Below are 15,804 nucleotides of genomic sequence, written 5' to 3' on the forward strand. Positions count from 1 at the left end.
GTCTTATATTGCATATGCATGCATTCATGGCTTAATTCTTTACTAGGTCCCTTGTTTATAAGATTCACTAATTTGAATTTGAAGCATCAAGGCTGCTCTACAAATGTATTGTTTTACATATGCATGTATTCAGATGAGGAAAGCAAGATCTAAGAAGATTAAATAGACTTTGAGAATGATTTAGTAACTGATGTGTTCCTTACATCAAAAATCCATCCGGATCAAAATAAGGAAGAAGATGCAGATATTCTTAAACACATTGTTTTAAAGTTTTCTTTGTAATCAAACTATTCACTTGAGTGAGACAAAACAATATAATAATTAGTGGATTTGATAAGTTTGATTAGTGGATGGATTTAATTTGAAGATGGCACAAATGTTGTAATGGCAGTTATGCTACTGTTGGAAATATGACAATTAGTTTGCTTTTTGAATAGTAGAATACCTGTTACTTCTGAAATTTCCTCCTCTTCAACGTAAGAGACTTCTTCTTCTTCCCTGTCATAAGAAATGGGGACTTCTTCTACTTCTTCCTCTACTACTTCTTCTTCTTCCTCCTCCTCTACTTCTTCCCATTTCTCCACTGTGGAGATTTAAATGATGAGTTTAATATTATTATGGAATAGGATACTGCATTATATTTCCACTCTTGTTAGGAAAATGTATTAATATTTAAAAAATTAATTGGACTGAGCAGATAGAAATCTACAAATCCATGTTTTAATGAAAATCATTTTTGTAAATACAAATAAATTCATATCAAATTTAATGTCAGTGCCTTGACTCAGTTTGGGAAAACTTAAAGAGTTCTAGAGATATAGATATATTTGCCCTTCTATGACTTTTCTCCTAATTATAGGATCTCATATACGGCATCATTTGATAATTATTCTCTGAAAAAAGTGGGATTGGAGTTTTTGCTTATGGCTCATAGGTATAGATCCAAAATCCAATATCCCAATAATCATTTTGATTTAGGGCAATTAGCCATAAACAAAAACTCAAATCCTGCCTTTTTCAGGGAATAAATATCATATAATGTATCTATCTATCAAGAAGAGAATTCTTTATTGGCCGTGTGATTGGACACACAAGGAATTTGTCTATCTATCATATACCTTTATGATAGAATGATACATTGTTAATAAAATAGATAAATAAAATAGATAAAAATAGAGTGATTATAAAAGATAGATGAATATATCATCTATCTATTAGTAGAAAGTTTCTAGTCTTGTAAACATAATAAAAAAGTTAAAAACAACAACAACTAGTCCCATATCCAGATAAGCTTCTCCATCTTCTTAAACACTTGAGAAAGATTACGGAGAATCATTTTCACACCTTTGTAGAACCGCATACATTTTCTGATAGTGTTTACATAAGCACTCAGAGAACAACAGTTTCGGATTTTCACTTCCTGCTCATGGTTTCTCTGATCCAAAGACACCCCCACCAAAGCACACAGAGTACACATATAACAGAGCATACACATATTCACACAAAATGCACAGATGTGTCAGAACATTTTAATGGGGATGGGGTGGGTTATGTTCAGATAAAGTCATGGAACAAAACTGGAAAAAGTGTTACTTTCTCCAAGGACCTTGGTCACATATAAGGGTGTTCTAATGATACACAAATCCAAAACAGAAACAATCCATTTAGGTAAAAAGAAACAGAGAAAACCAGAACAAGCAGGCAGTTATTTAGTTACAAAACTTTTCCAGGAAGGTGTAAAAAATAGTTCATAGTTCCAATTATTTGTAAAGATACCTTTAGGTAAAGGAGCTTCCATTCTTTTAGAAATGGTAACAGATACTGTTTCTTCAGAAACAAAGCTTTTCTCTTCTACAACAGCCCTCCTAGGCATCCCAGGCACTTTAAAAGACATTAAATGTGCACAGATTTAACTGGAATTCATACATTCCTGGCAGATGAACGCAACTATTTTCAGTATTTATTTAAGAGTTTAAAGTGAGAAGTGAACTGAGCAGTACTTTTGAATATGAAATGTACAAATAAGAGCTAAGCAGCAGTATGAAATGAATACAAATAAAGCCTATCAACCCACCTCCCATTATCTGCACAACAACGTCTTCATGAGGAATATGCAAAACATGGAACACACACAATGAGAAAAGACACTCTTTGATACAACCAGGTTATTTCAACTCTGTCCCAAGATATACCTTTAGCTGGAGGGGGTTCAACTCTTTTGGGCACAGCAATGGTTACTTTTTCCTCAACAATTACTTCTGTTGGCACCTTGGGCACTTTAAAGAGATGATTGAGTCTCATTTTAGAATTTCCAGTAACAGAAGTACAATTAGAGCATATAAAATAGAAAATTACAATTAAGAAGACAGAGCATTAACAATTGAACAGTGAGGTAAAATCCAGCTGTTTTTTCTTCTTTTAAAATTTTATTTTCTTCTAAAGAAAATAAAACTATACCTTTTGCTGGAGGGACTTCTTTTTTACGGAGTCGAGGTACTTTTTCCTCAGGAATTGCTTTCTTGGGCTCCTCGGGTACTTTTAAAAGAAACACATGTAAGAATATGTAGAATCTTCAAAACATAATTATGACAAACCCGAACCCTGAACAATTATAAACAAACTTGAGCATCCAGTGGCGTAGTGTGGGTTGTCAGCACCCGGGGCAAGTAATTTGCGCCCCCTAACCCGAGGGCGGCCCGACTGCAGCTGCCCCTTGGTCGGCATCAGTCAAGTGAGGCTCTCCATGCTGGCCTCCTGCCTTCCTCCCGAGGAGGAGCTCGACAGGGCAGCGGGAAAAGGCTCGACTGAAGGGAAGCAGGTGCCGCGGGGGTGGGAGGCGCACCGGGGGCTTCGGGAAGGCGCTGGCTTCCCGGGGCGCTCCAGGCGGAGCGGGAGGACGCGGTGGCGTTGCAGCCGCGGGCAGATGGAGCGCAGCGCCGCTCTCCTTCGGCTCCCGCGGGGGCGGCACAGCGGGTCTTGGCGGCTCCGCTGGAAGGTAGGCGGTGCGCAGGAGGGGCCGGGGAGCTTAGTTCGCGGGCCGAGCCGGGCGCGGAAAGAGGCAGCCACAGTCCGGCAAAGGGCGGCGCGGGGCGAGTCAGGGCGCCCCCCCCAGATGTTGCGCCCGGTGCGGCCGGCACCCCCTGCACCCCCCACGCTACGCCACTGTGAGCATCAGACTCAAGTGAACTGTGGTGTGACTAAACACCCATACAATTAAGGTAAAAATACAAAGAGATCATTAAAGCCTCTTAAATACAGGTGTATTCTTTTACCTTTAGCAGGAGGAGCCTCTTTTTTCTTCGGAATGGCAACTTTTTCTTCTGGAACAACTTTCTTAGGTACCTCTGGCACTTTAAAACAGATTTTAAAATGCAAAAAATTAATACATTTTTTAAAAAAAGTTGTGAGCTTGTCAAGTATAATACTATGAATGGATTCCTAATTAAATCACAGCCATGTGGAGAAACCTCATCTACTATGCCTTCTCTATAAGAGGCTAATAAGTAGCTCATCCCATCTCTGATACCGATAATAGTATTTAGGTATATGATGAGTGCCTTCTGACATATTTAGTACACCTATTGGTAGTTCCAGTTTCTGGTGTCTAAGTAAAAAAAATTGTTTATGAAGACAACTAACTAACTAACTAACTATATACAGTGTAAAAAACAATAAGCTTGTAGCACAGTAGCACTACCAGTTGAGGGATCACACATCAGTTCTGAATATGTGCCATAGGATAAATGTAGGAACCAAAATATATATCAATATAATATATATATTTAAATTCTGTTACATACCTTTAGCAGGTGGTTCGACTTTTTTAGGAACTGGAACAGGCACTTTTTCCTCTGGTACTGGCTTTGGCACTTCAGGCACTTCAAAGATATTAAAAATAAAAGTGAGAAATCCTTGGATATGTATCAACAATTTTCAATGATTATCATTTAGCAATAGCACTTAGACTTCACAGGGCTTTACAGCCCTCTCAATTTATATATTAAAATGAAATAAAATATAACAATTCTGAAAGAGATGCTCCCAGTTCAGCTCAACGTTCAGATGGTCCTCAGTTTAAGATTCCTGATGTACACCAATAAGCAAAAATATCCATACTAGCACCAACAGCGAAACACAGAAAATAAATAATGATGATCAACATCCACTCCCGCCCCCACCCCCCAAAAGCACCAAAGGAGAAAGATAAAAACATAATGGACGTTAATTCTACTGAAAAGTCTAATTTCAAATTAAATACCTTTAGCAGGTGGTGGTACTTCTTTCTTGGGGACTGCAGTAGGCTTTCTTTTTTCTGGAACAGGTTTCTTAGGTACCTCAGGAACTGTCAATGGTTAGTTTAAAAAGGAGAATGTTAGTATTTTGGCATGTTTATTTGAGGAGTGGTGGTGGTGGAAGATCTCAGAGAGTCAACAATTGCTCCAACAGGCTCAAACAAGTAGAACTGAGTTGTATAACTTAAGTATGTTACTTAATTTTCTGTATTATTAGAAAATAGTGTTCTGATAGGATGCGGTCCCAAACAGAACTGCATCAAATCCCATTGGTTTTTGATCCTATAATGACACTTTTTCAATACGTTCTAATACCCTTAACACAACAGGGTATATAGCCTTGCCTCCTATATATTCTGTTGTGTTAAAAAGCAAAACCCAGTAAATCATTCTACCCTTTACCGAAGTATGTCTGAAATAAACACACACACACACACACACACACACAGAGGGAATCCTTGACTTACAACCACAATTGAGCCCAACCTTTCTGTTGCTAAGCGAAACACTTATTCAGTGAATTTTGCCCCCCCCTCTTTATGATCTTTCTTGTTACAATTGTTACGTGAATCACTGTAGTTGTTAAATTAGTTAACGTGGTTGCTAAGTCAATCTGGCATCCCCATTGACTTTGCTTTTCAGAAGGTCACAAAAAATGATCACATGGCTCTGAGAGAATGCAATCATCATAAATAGGAGTCAGTTGGCAAGTGTCGTGACCATAGGGATGCTACAACAGTCATAAGTGTGAAAAACGGTCATAAATCACTTTTTCTAGCGCTTCTGTAATTTCGAGCAGTCACTAAATGAACTGTTCATTTAGTGTTGTAAGACTACTTGTATGCAAACATAGCGTATTTCCCTGAAAATAGGAGAGGGTCTTATTTTCTTTTGACCCCCGAAATAAGCACTTGGCCTTATTTTCGGGGAGATTGTATTATTTTTGAGGTGCAGGAGACGGCGAGTGTGATCACCTCATGGCTGCTGCTCTGTTGCAATATTTTTGGGGAGGGCTTATTTTAGCGCATGCACTCAAAAGCCCAATTGGACTTATTATCCAGGGAGGTCCTATTTTCGAGGAAACAGGGCATATACCAGTGATGGGTTCCAGGCGGTACACCCCGGTACGAGCATACTGGTGCCTGCCCGGAGCACTGGGTACCATTCCTGTATGGTGTTCTGGAGGGCCCACCTGCCCGCATGAGCTCCTTACCTGTATTTGAGCTCTTCGGTGCTTCTGTGCATGTGATGGAAGCCAGGCCCCGTTGCAACCGTACTGGTTGCAACGGGATCCGGAACCCACCACTGGTATTTACACACATATAAACTATGTGTGGACAGATACATTTTGTAAAGAGTAAAAGCAAGCAAGCTTTCTGCCAGTTATGTACCTTTAGCTGGAGGAACCTCCACTTGTTCAGGAGGGGCAGGTTTTTTCTTTTCTGGGACTGGCTTCTTGGGCACCTCAGGCACTTTAAAAACATGTAATACAGAAGTTTAGAAATGGAATAATGGAATATTGTTCAGCATTGATAGTAATGTTTTCTTTAAAAAAAGCACCTATTATTCCAGCAAAGAAACACTTACAAAATATCAAATCAAATGTGCAGTTATATTGGCAGAAAGGCTGTCTACTATAGCAAAAATATATTAAGTTTATTGTACTGATCAATATCTCATTATTATTAATTCACCTTTAGCTGGCGGAGGTACTACTTTCTTAGGAATTGCCACAGGAACCTTTTCTTCTGGTTTCTTAGGGACCCCTGGAACTAGATAATAGTAATTTTGAGTTTAAACAGATAAAATCAAGATCTTTCTCATAAATTCAACACTAACATCATATTTGAAAAACACTGTAGAGTTGCTAATGTCTTTATAGGTGAAATATAGATGCTCAGAGACCTGGGAAAAGACCAACAAGAATATGAAATAATAAGTAGAGAGATTCAAGAATCAAGTTCTTGATAGCTTGAAAGCAAATACATTTTTCTTTGGCCTATGGTCAAGAAATCAGTGACATGGAAATAAAATAACTTTTTTTTCAAATTGTCAAAATGTCAAAAAGTCACCATATCTCTCAGAATTTCACTTTTCTTCTTCAAAATCTAAAAGATTCTATGTAAGAATATCAATATTGCAGAAGGTTTAGCAATCTCAAAAGATTTCCATTTATTAAACAGTGTTATTTTTTTATTCTGCTATGCAATAATGTACACATCATTGGGGGAAATGCATGCTGTGATGCCCATAGACATCATGTTGCCAAGCTTGGTTTTTAAGTGATTCTCAGAAGTTTTAATGATGATATCATGACCTTATTAAAATTAAAAAAAAAGGATATTGCTTTAAAAAATTTACCTTTAGGTGGTGGAACTTCAGGAACTTCTACATAGACCCTTTCTTCTTCATACTCATCTGGTTCTTTAAAGGAAAATGGGAAAATTAAAAGATTGACTTTACCCTACTTTCTACAAACAATTTAAAATACCCAAAATCAATTTACATGGCCAGTTAGCAAAAGAATGAGAAAGAACTGTTCCTGCTATCTCTGTTCTCCAATGGCCAATTATGTTTCTGATCTTGATAACATACCCTCTGTTTTATAGCTGATTCAGCTACAGTGGTGCAATTTACTAGTCTAAAAATTATTTGTCATCTGTATAGAACTTGAGGGTACACAGAAATAAATGCACAGAACATGTTTAGAATAGTTAAGAAATTATATGAAATAATCTATTACTGCACCGGATAAAGCTAGGTCAAAATAAAATAAATCAAATTTACCTTCAGTTGGATATTCAACGTAGAAGCCTTCGTGCTTGTACTCTTCTGGTTCTTTAAAGAGAATCATCACATTTAAAAGATGCACTGTATTTACATTATTTTCAACACGATTGAAATGATCCATAAGATAAAACAGATATATTAAATAAAACCCAGAACCTGTTCTACAATATCCAGAGAGATATTTATGTATGCTCCTAAAGTTATAAAGGATAAATGTCTTGATCATTTCAAAGGGAGCAGTTTCTCACAAATAAAAGAATAAGGAAACTTTTTTTTGTGGGAAACAATTCTATGCTCTGCGCAAAGTTGCCATATTAAGAAAACATTGAATAGAGACAAATGCAATTTAATGGGCCTATTTCATTTTTTATGCAGGACAAGGTTGTAAGAGAATAATAATAATAATAATAATAATAATAATAATAATAATAATAATAATAATAATAATAATAATAATAATAATAATAAGTTTGTAACTACCTGAACCATATGTATATTCTTCTTCATGATATGAAACAGTCACTTTTTCTTCTGAAAAAGTCCATTCCTGTTCAGCTGCGCCTGAAATAAGAATTCAGTCAAATATACTAAATTAAACATAGGAAAATGGTTTGCGAACATATTTCTATTATATTATACACCAGAACTCCAAATAAAAAATTTGTTGTAGGTAAGATGTAAGGATAGGAAAACAAATTCCAAGACGGCATGATCTAATCTCAAATCAAGCCATTCAGAATATTCCAACATTTCGAGGTAAGACAAAGTTCAGGAATGTTTAGATTAGCCCATTTTCAGCTTAAAATGTTCTGTAGCATTTTGCATTAGATATCAGACAGCAAAAATAGTTTTGTCAGGGAACAATCAGTTTCCTGTGCAAATATTACAAGCAGAATAAAGAAAATAATGATTTCCCAAAATGGCAAAGATGAATAAGAATTTATGTATGTTTTGAGATATACTCCCATTCCCTGCCCTCCCCCCCAAAAAAACCCTCTCACTCTAGTATCCATGAATAAATATGTCTCTATCTGAGCTTGATGGTCATCTACTTTTTTGGTAACAATAAGGAAGTGATCTACCATTACTTTCATCTATGATGTTTTTGACTCTCCCAATTTAATCCATGCCTGGAATTCCTTCTAGGTACCAACTAATCTGCCGGGCATAGATAAATGCCAAAGGAGCAAAAATGTATGGAATAAAATTTCTGCTCATATAAAGCGAATGATCTTATTTTGTACCCAATGTACAATGCACATCATCAGTTAATGGTCTTTCACTTCTAGAATGCTTCTCAGTGAAGATTTGCCATTTTAAGTAACAGTGGAATCTTAATTCCCATTGGAAAAAAAATTCAAAGACTCTATGGCATGAAGGAAATGGCTTTTTCATGTTCTTTATTATTTGGATTTTTTTAAAGGAAGAGGACATGATTCATTGGCAGGAATTCTATACAGAATACTGTTGCTCTTGGGTGGAGCCTGGCTTCAACATTTTATAGAGGTCGCATTATTTATTTTTAATTTTCTGTTCCTTCAACTGAATACAATTTGTATTTGTATTCACAGGGAAAGGCTAGTAGAATTGTACTGAAAAAACTGAACTGAAAAAGAATTGATAAAAGTCAACACCATGAAAGGTAGGAAAAATGGATATGATTTATAGAAATCAATGTTCATATATGATGATCAGAAAGGTCAGCAGTTTGGCGGTTCAAATCCCTAGTGTAGGTTTCCAAGGTCACTTCCAACTCTGTTACTGTTACATAGGTGTTTCACAAGAATATAGAAAGAGATGGAAAAGGAGATATTCTATACCTTTTCGTTCTATAACTTCCTCGTGAATGACCCTCTTCGCAGGTTTTTTGGATGGAACTTCTTGAGCTTTATGGATGTAGAAGTACATAAAATATTATTTCCACATATGATGTATATCAAACTCTTTTGATCATAATTAAGGATAAACTAATAAACTAATAAATAAATAACATTTTAAAGCAGATTTCTGAAGTCTGATTTCTGCCCCCTGGCTGAGAATTGGGGGGAGGGGAAGGAGAGGTGGAGTCCAAAGACATTTATTTATGTTTTTTACATATTTATTTAAAACATTTATGTGGCCACCCATCTTAAGCCACTCTGGGTGGCTCACAATAATAAATTTTAACTGCATCAGGTTTAAGAAGATTGGTTTAAATCTTAGCAAGATTTAATAAATGGAACCATATCAAATGAGAAAGGTGTAGCATATCAATGAAGGGGAATATTTGTAGCTCAGGGTTGATATGAGGGATTCTTGGTGCTCTCTGAGGACTGATAATGTTACCTAGTTAGGGCAATGAAACGTCTGAAAGAAAACAAACAAGCTCAGAGAGCACCATGGACCCATTTGATATGCAGCAAAAATAGCAAAGAAACTGAGATGTCTTCCATCTCTTTTCTAAATCAAGTTGAACAGAATGTTTATGACTATTTAAACATCTAAGTTGTAGGGAAAAATTAAGAAGATAGTGGAGCATGGCAGCTCTAAGCAATTAGCTATGTATATTTTAACGATTAGCTAGATGCCATTACTTTTAAGGGTTTTTTTTTCCTGATCCCATAGATCATAGTATTTGTTGTTAAAATTTATGAGTATATCATAGATTGAGACTAGGCTAGGACATATCATTTAATATTTTAACCAAAAAGATCAGTTATTAGCCATAGAAGACTTTTTAAATATGCAATTAAAGGGACATATTTTGATGCCAAGGATTTTTGCAAGTAGACCAAGGACCACACAAAATTAAAATGAGCAGCATGCACATACTGTATTCCTATATTTCCCCAATATTAAATTAAAGCAAAAGATTCATAGCACCATTCCTTGTTAAAGAACCTAATTTATTTTTTGTCCATTCCTACCTTTAACTCTTCTTAGTTGTTCTTCTTCCACCTGCCGAGCTGTTTTTGCTACTTCTTCAGTTACAGGCTTTCGAGTAACTAAAGGAGATTTAAAACACTTAGCATAAGTATGTATCTGAATATTTTAGCCTTGAGATGGTCAGGTCCATTACTTGTACTATGTTAAAAAATCATACTGGATTCTAGAAAAAAAAAACTCCAAAATTTCTGAGATGGACCACAGTTGAAGCCCTGGATTGTCCTTTATTTGTCCCGAAATCTACTTCCAAAGCAACTCTAGTCCCATTTTTGCCTCCATCAAGTGCATTATATCTGACTTTTCGGTGCCAGAAAAGAGAAGCACACATTCTAGTTCACTGATTTCTTAAAAGACATATAAATTTGGGGTTCATCTATACTACATTAAGTTGTTCTCATGACAGCTTTTGAACCTTGGCTTTGCCCAATTACTTCAATCAGTGATGGAGAATCTCCTGCCATTGATAACCTCTTTTCTGGACTCCTTTGAATGATATGGTAATCCCGCCTAATTTCTGAGACCTGCTAGGGAGGTTAGAATAGAAACTTCCCCACCTCTAAAAACTGTTGATATTGGAGATTCCTTTTCTTCCCTTTCCTCCCCAGTATTTCATACAGAACATTCAGAACTGAGCCCTTTTCATAACAGAACTATTGATATGCCTCTTAATGATGTTTAGAAGGAATGCCTGATTTAACAGTTTGGATTTACGGTTCGATAGGAATCCTTTTTATATGTGAGATGAAGCAGAATGTAACCTGACAGTGTGTTGTCATGTCCAATATATTAAGGATGGACAAATAGAGACATCTGTTTTGTACATTTAGCAATAAATCTATAAATTTAATGTAAGAGTTTATGATTAGCATTAAACATGTCTTCATTATACATAACCTGAAAATGCTTCCATGCATTGCATAATTGAAAGATTAAAAAAACCTCCAGTGGTAGGGTTTCATACCTTATCTTGGTAATATAAAATATCTTGTCTTGAACTCTGGCATTTTAGAACCTTTAATTTATTTTTTAAGTCATCTATTATATAAACTAGTTAGTAAATGTGCACCTTAAAAAGCAAACTTTAAAGGAAACATGCTGCAGTGTTATAATTTTAATGCCCAAACCTTTCTGTATCGTAATTTTTTTCTTTTCTTCTATCTTGGCTGAAATTTCTGGACGTTTTGGCACAGGTTCTGGCTTTTTAGGAACTTGGACCACTGTAACAGACATAAAATGTATCTCAAGAAACAACTAGAGATATTTTGGGATCTTTGACACACTTTATTAATATCCCATGCTAATTTAAAGCAATATTAATTGACTTGTTCATTTTACTTCCTTCCTTGTCTAAGGATTCTAAGCAGTGGTAGGATTCAGCCAGTTCGCACCACTCCAGGAGAACTGGTTATTAACTTTCTGAGCAGTTTGGTAAATTGACTATTGGAAGAAATCATTAGGGCAGAGAACTAGTTGTTAAATTATTTGAATCCCACCACTGGTTCTAAGATCTCTATTCTAAGAGCAAAAAATCCATTTAAGAAAATGTTATAGAATAAAAATAGCATACATATCAAATTTCCTTATATTTCCTTCAGGTAGTGGTATATAATAATAGCAAAGTAAAATATGAGGTGAATCTTAAAACAATAAATGTTTAGATTAATATAATTAAATATTGGATATAATTTAAATATTCCATCATCATTATATCTTACCTATCACCTTATCTGAACAAATATTACATGCATTGCTGTTTTCCTAAAGCATGTTGACAGAATTAGCCTGATTAAACATACACACTAAATCAGTTCAGTCAATTATACAGTTACCAAAAAATAAAATATGCAACTTTTCTAATCGTATTAATACCATTGCGATCAAACAAAAAAATCAGTAAAACAACAGAAATTGATAAAGTTAATTATCTATAAAAATATTATTTAAAAGAGAGAGAAAGGGAAAAAATTAATCTGTCTTTTTAAAAAAAGAAATATACCTTCTTCATGATAAACTGGCTTTTTCTTTAAGGTTACTTGTTTTTCTGTATATGCCCATTCATCTTCTCCTTCCTCATAACCTTCTTCTCGTTCATAGTATTCATGTTCTTCCCCATAGTCCTCTTCCCATTCTTCCCGAAAAACTGGTTTTTTCTCTTTTCTTTCTCCATATGTCCATTCCTCTTCCCCTTCATCATAACCTTCTACTTTTTCATAGTATTCATGTTTCTCCCCATACTCCTCTTCCCATTCTTCATGTATTTCTTTGCGAACCTCATGTATTTCTTCCTTTTTCCCATAAATAGGCTCCTTCTTCTTAATCACAGTTGTCACTTTGATCTCTTCAGCTTTCTTGACTGGAACTTTTACAAATAAAATATTGCACAAACAATTGAGATCAGTGTTCTCATACATTAATAAATGCAGCTGCTCAGAAATAATACACAGCTGCTTTTTTAAAGACGTGTCTTTTATAAAACATAGGCAATTTCTTTGGTTCAAGGCAGATATATTTACTAGAACTTGAAATTATCTACTGAATGGAAATCCTAATTCTCCCCTCCTCCTTTGGTTAAGATATTTAATATATTGGTCAAATATTTTAGTAATTTAGTCAGTAGGCACATATGTCATAAGCTGCCCATCTATCTCAGGGCAACAACACAAATGTTGTAGAAAGGAAGAATTCAACATGAATTGGATTATCAGAAGTTAAATGATGCTCTTTTTCAATTTATTACATTATTTCATGGGAAAACATGGGTCAACCTTTGATTATTTACCTTTGGTTGGAATAACTTCTTCCACTTTGGGGACTGGGGCTGGGACTGGAGCAGGAGGTGGAGGTTCTGGTTTCTTGACTGGTTCTGAAACATATGAAATATACCTTGTAAGATATTTGTTTCCCTAAACTCACTGAATTCAATGAATCTAACCGATATAGGATCATATTTAAAGAACAAAAGACATAAAGCAAGAGAAAAATATAAATATATGTGCTTTTCAAAATTCACATATAAAAATCTAATAAAACTGCAACCAAATTACTCCCATTTAAAAATTGAGGAGACTCAGCTAAACTTTTAAATCAAAAGTTTATAAAAGAGTTTAACTCTTTTGTATGAGCTAATATGCATATGTATCCTCTTCAAGTATTTAGCACTTGGGTCATTCACTATAACTGTGAAATATACTAAAGTCTTTCGAAAAACATGAGTGAAGGTCAAAAAGACGTGCTATTTTTTCTTCATTAATATTTTGTTGTTTATAAATTCCTTTATACTTGGGAACAAACAATCTGACATACCTTTAGGAGGTGGAACTTCCTCTGGGACTTTTGGAGTCACCTTTTTGATTATTTTCTTTTTAACCACTTCAAAAAAAAAGTGAAAATAATTAAGCATGTAAAGAAATCGATCAAATAGAATATTTGGAAATATCTAATGAATACAAGTTCTGAAATGCAAAGCTGCAGTACCTTTTTCTTTTTTCTTCTTCTCTTCTGGCATGGGAATTAAGATAGGAAGAATAGGAATATCTTATAAAAAAAAAGAAATATATTCATTAAAATGTTTTCATAGTGTGCCCAGTTCTTAAATACTTCTTTGCCTAAGTTAATAATAGTCTTTTTAAAAGTAAAGTTTACCTTCAGTTGGAACTTCAACTGGAATTGCAACTCTAGCATCTGGGACATCTGGAAAACCAATAAACAAGTAACCAAGTAATCATATTAATCTAGTTATATGATGCATAGTAATACTGCTGTAATATTCTAAGTATCAAGCTTTTCGAATTCATGTGGTATCATCCATGCATAAAAATAACTATCAGTAGTCTCTGCAGAATGTGACATTTAGTAAAGAGTACCAAAATCTTGGGGAAGGAAGCCCTGAAAAATAGTAAGTTAGGATCACAAATGAGCCTTTGGGCCAGAAAACTGACTGGCTGGCAGAGGGAAAAATGCAAACTCAATGGGAAGGAGAAACAAAACAGTTCTCAATGCTCACGGCTAGGAATTCGATTCTGACTGGTTCAAGGTTGATTCAGTCTTCCATCTTTCTGAGGTCGGTTAAATGAGGACCCAGATTGTTGGGGGCAATAGGCTGACTATGTAAACATCTTAGAGGGGACTGTAAAGCACTATAAGCTAGTATATAAATCTAAGTTCTATTGCTATTCTGAAAGAGAGTGCAATCCTAAGCAGTAAAACCCCATATTGCATTGTTTTATTGCTGGAACTCCTTAATGCAAATGACTTGGGAAAGAGTGTTATAGGTGGTGAACACTTTCTACTTCAGGTGGCTTTCTGTAGTGCATGGGAATCATATTATGGAACATGGTTCCCACTAAATGAGCATCATTATAAAGTATTAGCAGCAACAATACAACTACAGATAAAATGAAAGGAACATTTCAATTGGATGTGTTCCTGCATGTGCAGCCGACTATGGGGAAAAAAAGTAACTGACAATTAAATATTTGTGCAGAATTATAAAAGAACCAGAAGCAGATTTTTCTGCATGCAACAATGCATTTTTAGTAACATGTGGCATTCCATGCACAGTGGATCTTCACAGCGGTTGCTTTAAATGGGGATAAAGAGGTGGCCAATAAAAAATAAAAAAAGGTTTGGCTTTGATGTTTCACACTCGGCCAGAGCACCCTAAGATGGCATGTGGATGAATGGTAGAATGTTATCCTAGGATGTCATGTCATTTTAAACCGTTTATTATTCTGCTTATTTGGATTTTGTTCTTGTTCTTATTCTTTTTGCTGTTTTGTATGTATCCTAGGGTTGCGGTTTCAATATGGGCAGCTAGAAAAGAAATGTACAAAAATAAAAAAGTGACTCAAAAGGCATTCGTCGTTTTTCTTTCCTTACCTGGCGGCTTTATTTCTAGTTTAATTTCTGCAAGAAGAAGAAGAAATCAAATGATTGTACTTGGCATCGTTTTCACCTCAGAAATATTTATTCAGCAAGACCAGGCAAACGTGAAAACTGGAGCAATGAGGTACTGACCTTTAGTGGTGAGGTAGAGTTCAGCGGTGCTTCTTGCTTCGCCTCTTGGCTCGAGACAAGCAATAACCGAATACACTCCTAATAATAAATAAAAATGTAAATAAATAAATGGTGTTGTGGTATTTATGGGGGTTTGCACATTTTTGGAAATAGGGAAGACCAGCAAGAAAGAGAATCAAATCACCTTCATCGTCTGAGGTAACATTGTGGATGGTCATGTAATGGCATCGGCCTTCGCTTCTAAAGCTGTACTTGGGACTCTCCTTGAGTTCCACGGACCCTTTGTACCATGTGACGATTGCATGGTCAAAGGAGACTTCGCACTCAAAGGTCGCAGACTGGTGTTCGCTGACCACGATATTTTGGATGGTCTTTGTAAACTGAATTGGTTCAGCTGTAGTTTTTGAAGTAAATGGGAAGGGGGGGGGAAGGACAATTATTTTCACGTTTCATTTGGTTTTGCTTCCCCCCCCCACAATTTTATGCCTGCGGATATATGTGTGTATGCTTACGTGTTTGCGCATGGGTATGTATATGCATACCTGTGCATGTTTCAATTCAAACAAAGGCATACAGACAATGCTTATTATTTTCATGAGAATGCTGTTTGAGTTTCAAAATGGATTTGAAGTACAGGTAGCCCTCGACTTACGACCACCATTACAACTTTTATGACCCGACATTTATGTTGCTAAGTGGGACATTTGTTAATGAGTTTTGCCCCATTTTATGACCTTTTTTTGCTGTTAATTACAATACAATACAATAGTAGAGTTGGAAG

General features: G+C 35.6%; 1 protein-coding gene across 1 annotated transcript in view; it reads right to left on the reverse strand.

Annotated features, from left to right (window-relative positions):
- TTN (titin) overlaps positions 1 to 15,804 on the reverse strand; it is a 311,080-nt gene that overhangs the window by 173,348 nt on the left and 121,928 nt on the right. Inside the window, exons 107-129 of the mRNA XM_081956298.1 lie at positions 15,208 to 15,417; positions 15,024 to 15,101; positions 14,886 to 14,912; positions 13,650 to 13,697; positions 13,482 to 13,541; positions 13,311 to 13,376; positions 12,787 to 12,870; positions 12,004 to 12,366; positions 11,132 to 11,224; positions 9,989 to 10,066; positions 8,903 to 8,968; positions 7,563 to 7,643; positions 7,080 to 7,130; positions 6,654 to 6,716; positions 5,987 to 6,064; positions 5,684 to 5,764; positions 4,259 to 4,342; positions 3,801 to 3,878; positions 3,273 to 3,350; positions 2,458 to 2,535; positions 2,193 to 2,276; positions 1,777 to 1,881; positions 446 to 583 (exon numbers count right to left, since the gene is read on the reverse strand). Of these exons, the coding sequence (XP_081812424.1) occupies positions 446 to 583; positions 1,777 to 1,881; positions 2,193 to 2,276; positions 2,458 to 2,535; positions 3,273 to 3,350; positions 3,801 to 3,878; positions 4,259 to 4,342; positions 5,684 to 5,764; positions 5,987 to 6,064; positions 6,654 to 6,716; positions 7,080 to 7,130; positions 7,563 to 7,643; positions 8,903 to 8,968; positions 9,989 to 10,066; positions 11,132 to 11,224; positions 12,004 to 12,366; positions 12,787 to 12,870; positions 13,311 to 13,376; positions 13,482 to 13,541; positions 13,650 to 13,697; positions 14,886 to 14,912; positions 15,024 to 15,101; positions 15,208 to 15,417 (2,172 nt within the window). The remainder of the gene's footprint in view (positions 1 to 445; positions 584 to 1,776; positions 1,882 to 2,192; positions 2,277 to 2,457; positions 2,536 to 3,272; positions 3,351 to 3,800; positions 3,879 to 4,258; positions 4,343 to 5,683; positions 5,765 to 5,986; positions 6,065 to 6,653; positions 6,717 to 7,079; positions 7,131 to 7,562; positions 7,644 to 8,902; positions 8,969 to 9,988; positions 10,067 to 11,131; positions 11,225 to 12,003; positions 12,367 to 12,786; positions 12,871 to 13,310; positions 13,377 to 13,481; positions 13,542 to 13,649; positions 13,698 to 14,885; positions 14,913 to 15,023; positions 15,102 to 15,207; positions 15,418 to 15,804) is intronic.

The sequence above is a fragment of the Natrix helvetica genome, assembly GCF_964273705.1.
Source record: "Natrix helvetica genome assembly, chromosome: 1".
NCBI classification, from domain to species: domain Eukaryota; kingdom Metazoa; phylum Chordata; class Lepidosauria; order Squamata; family Natricidae; genus Natrix; species Natrix helvetica.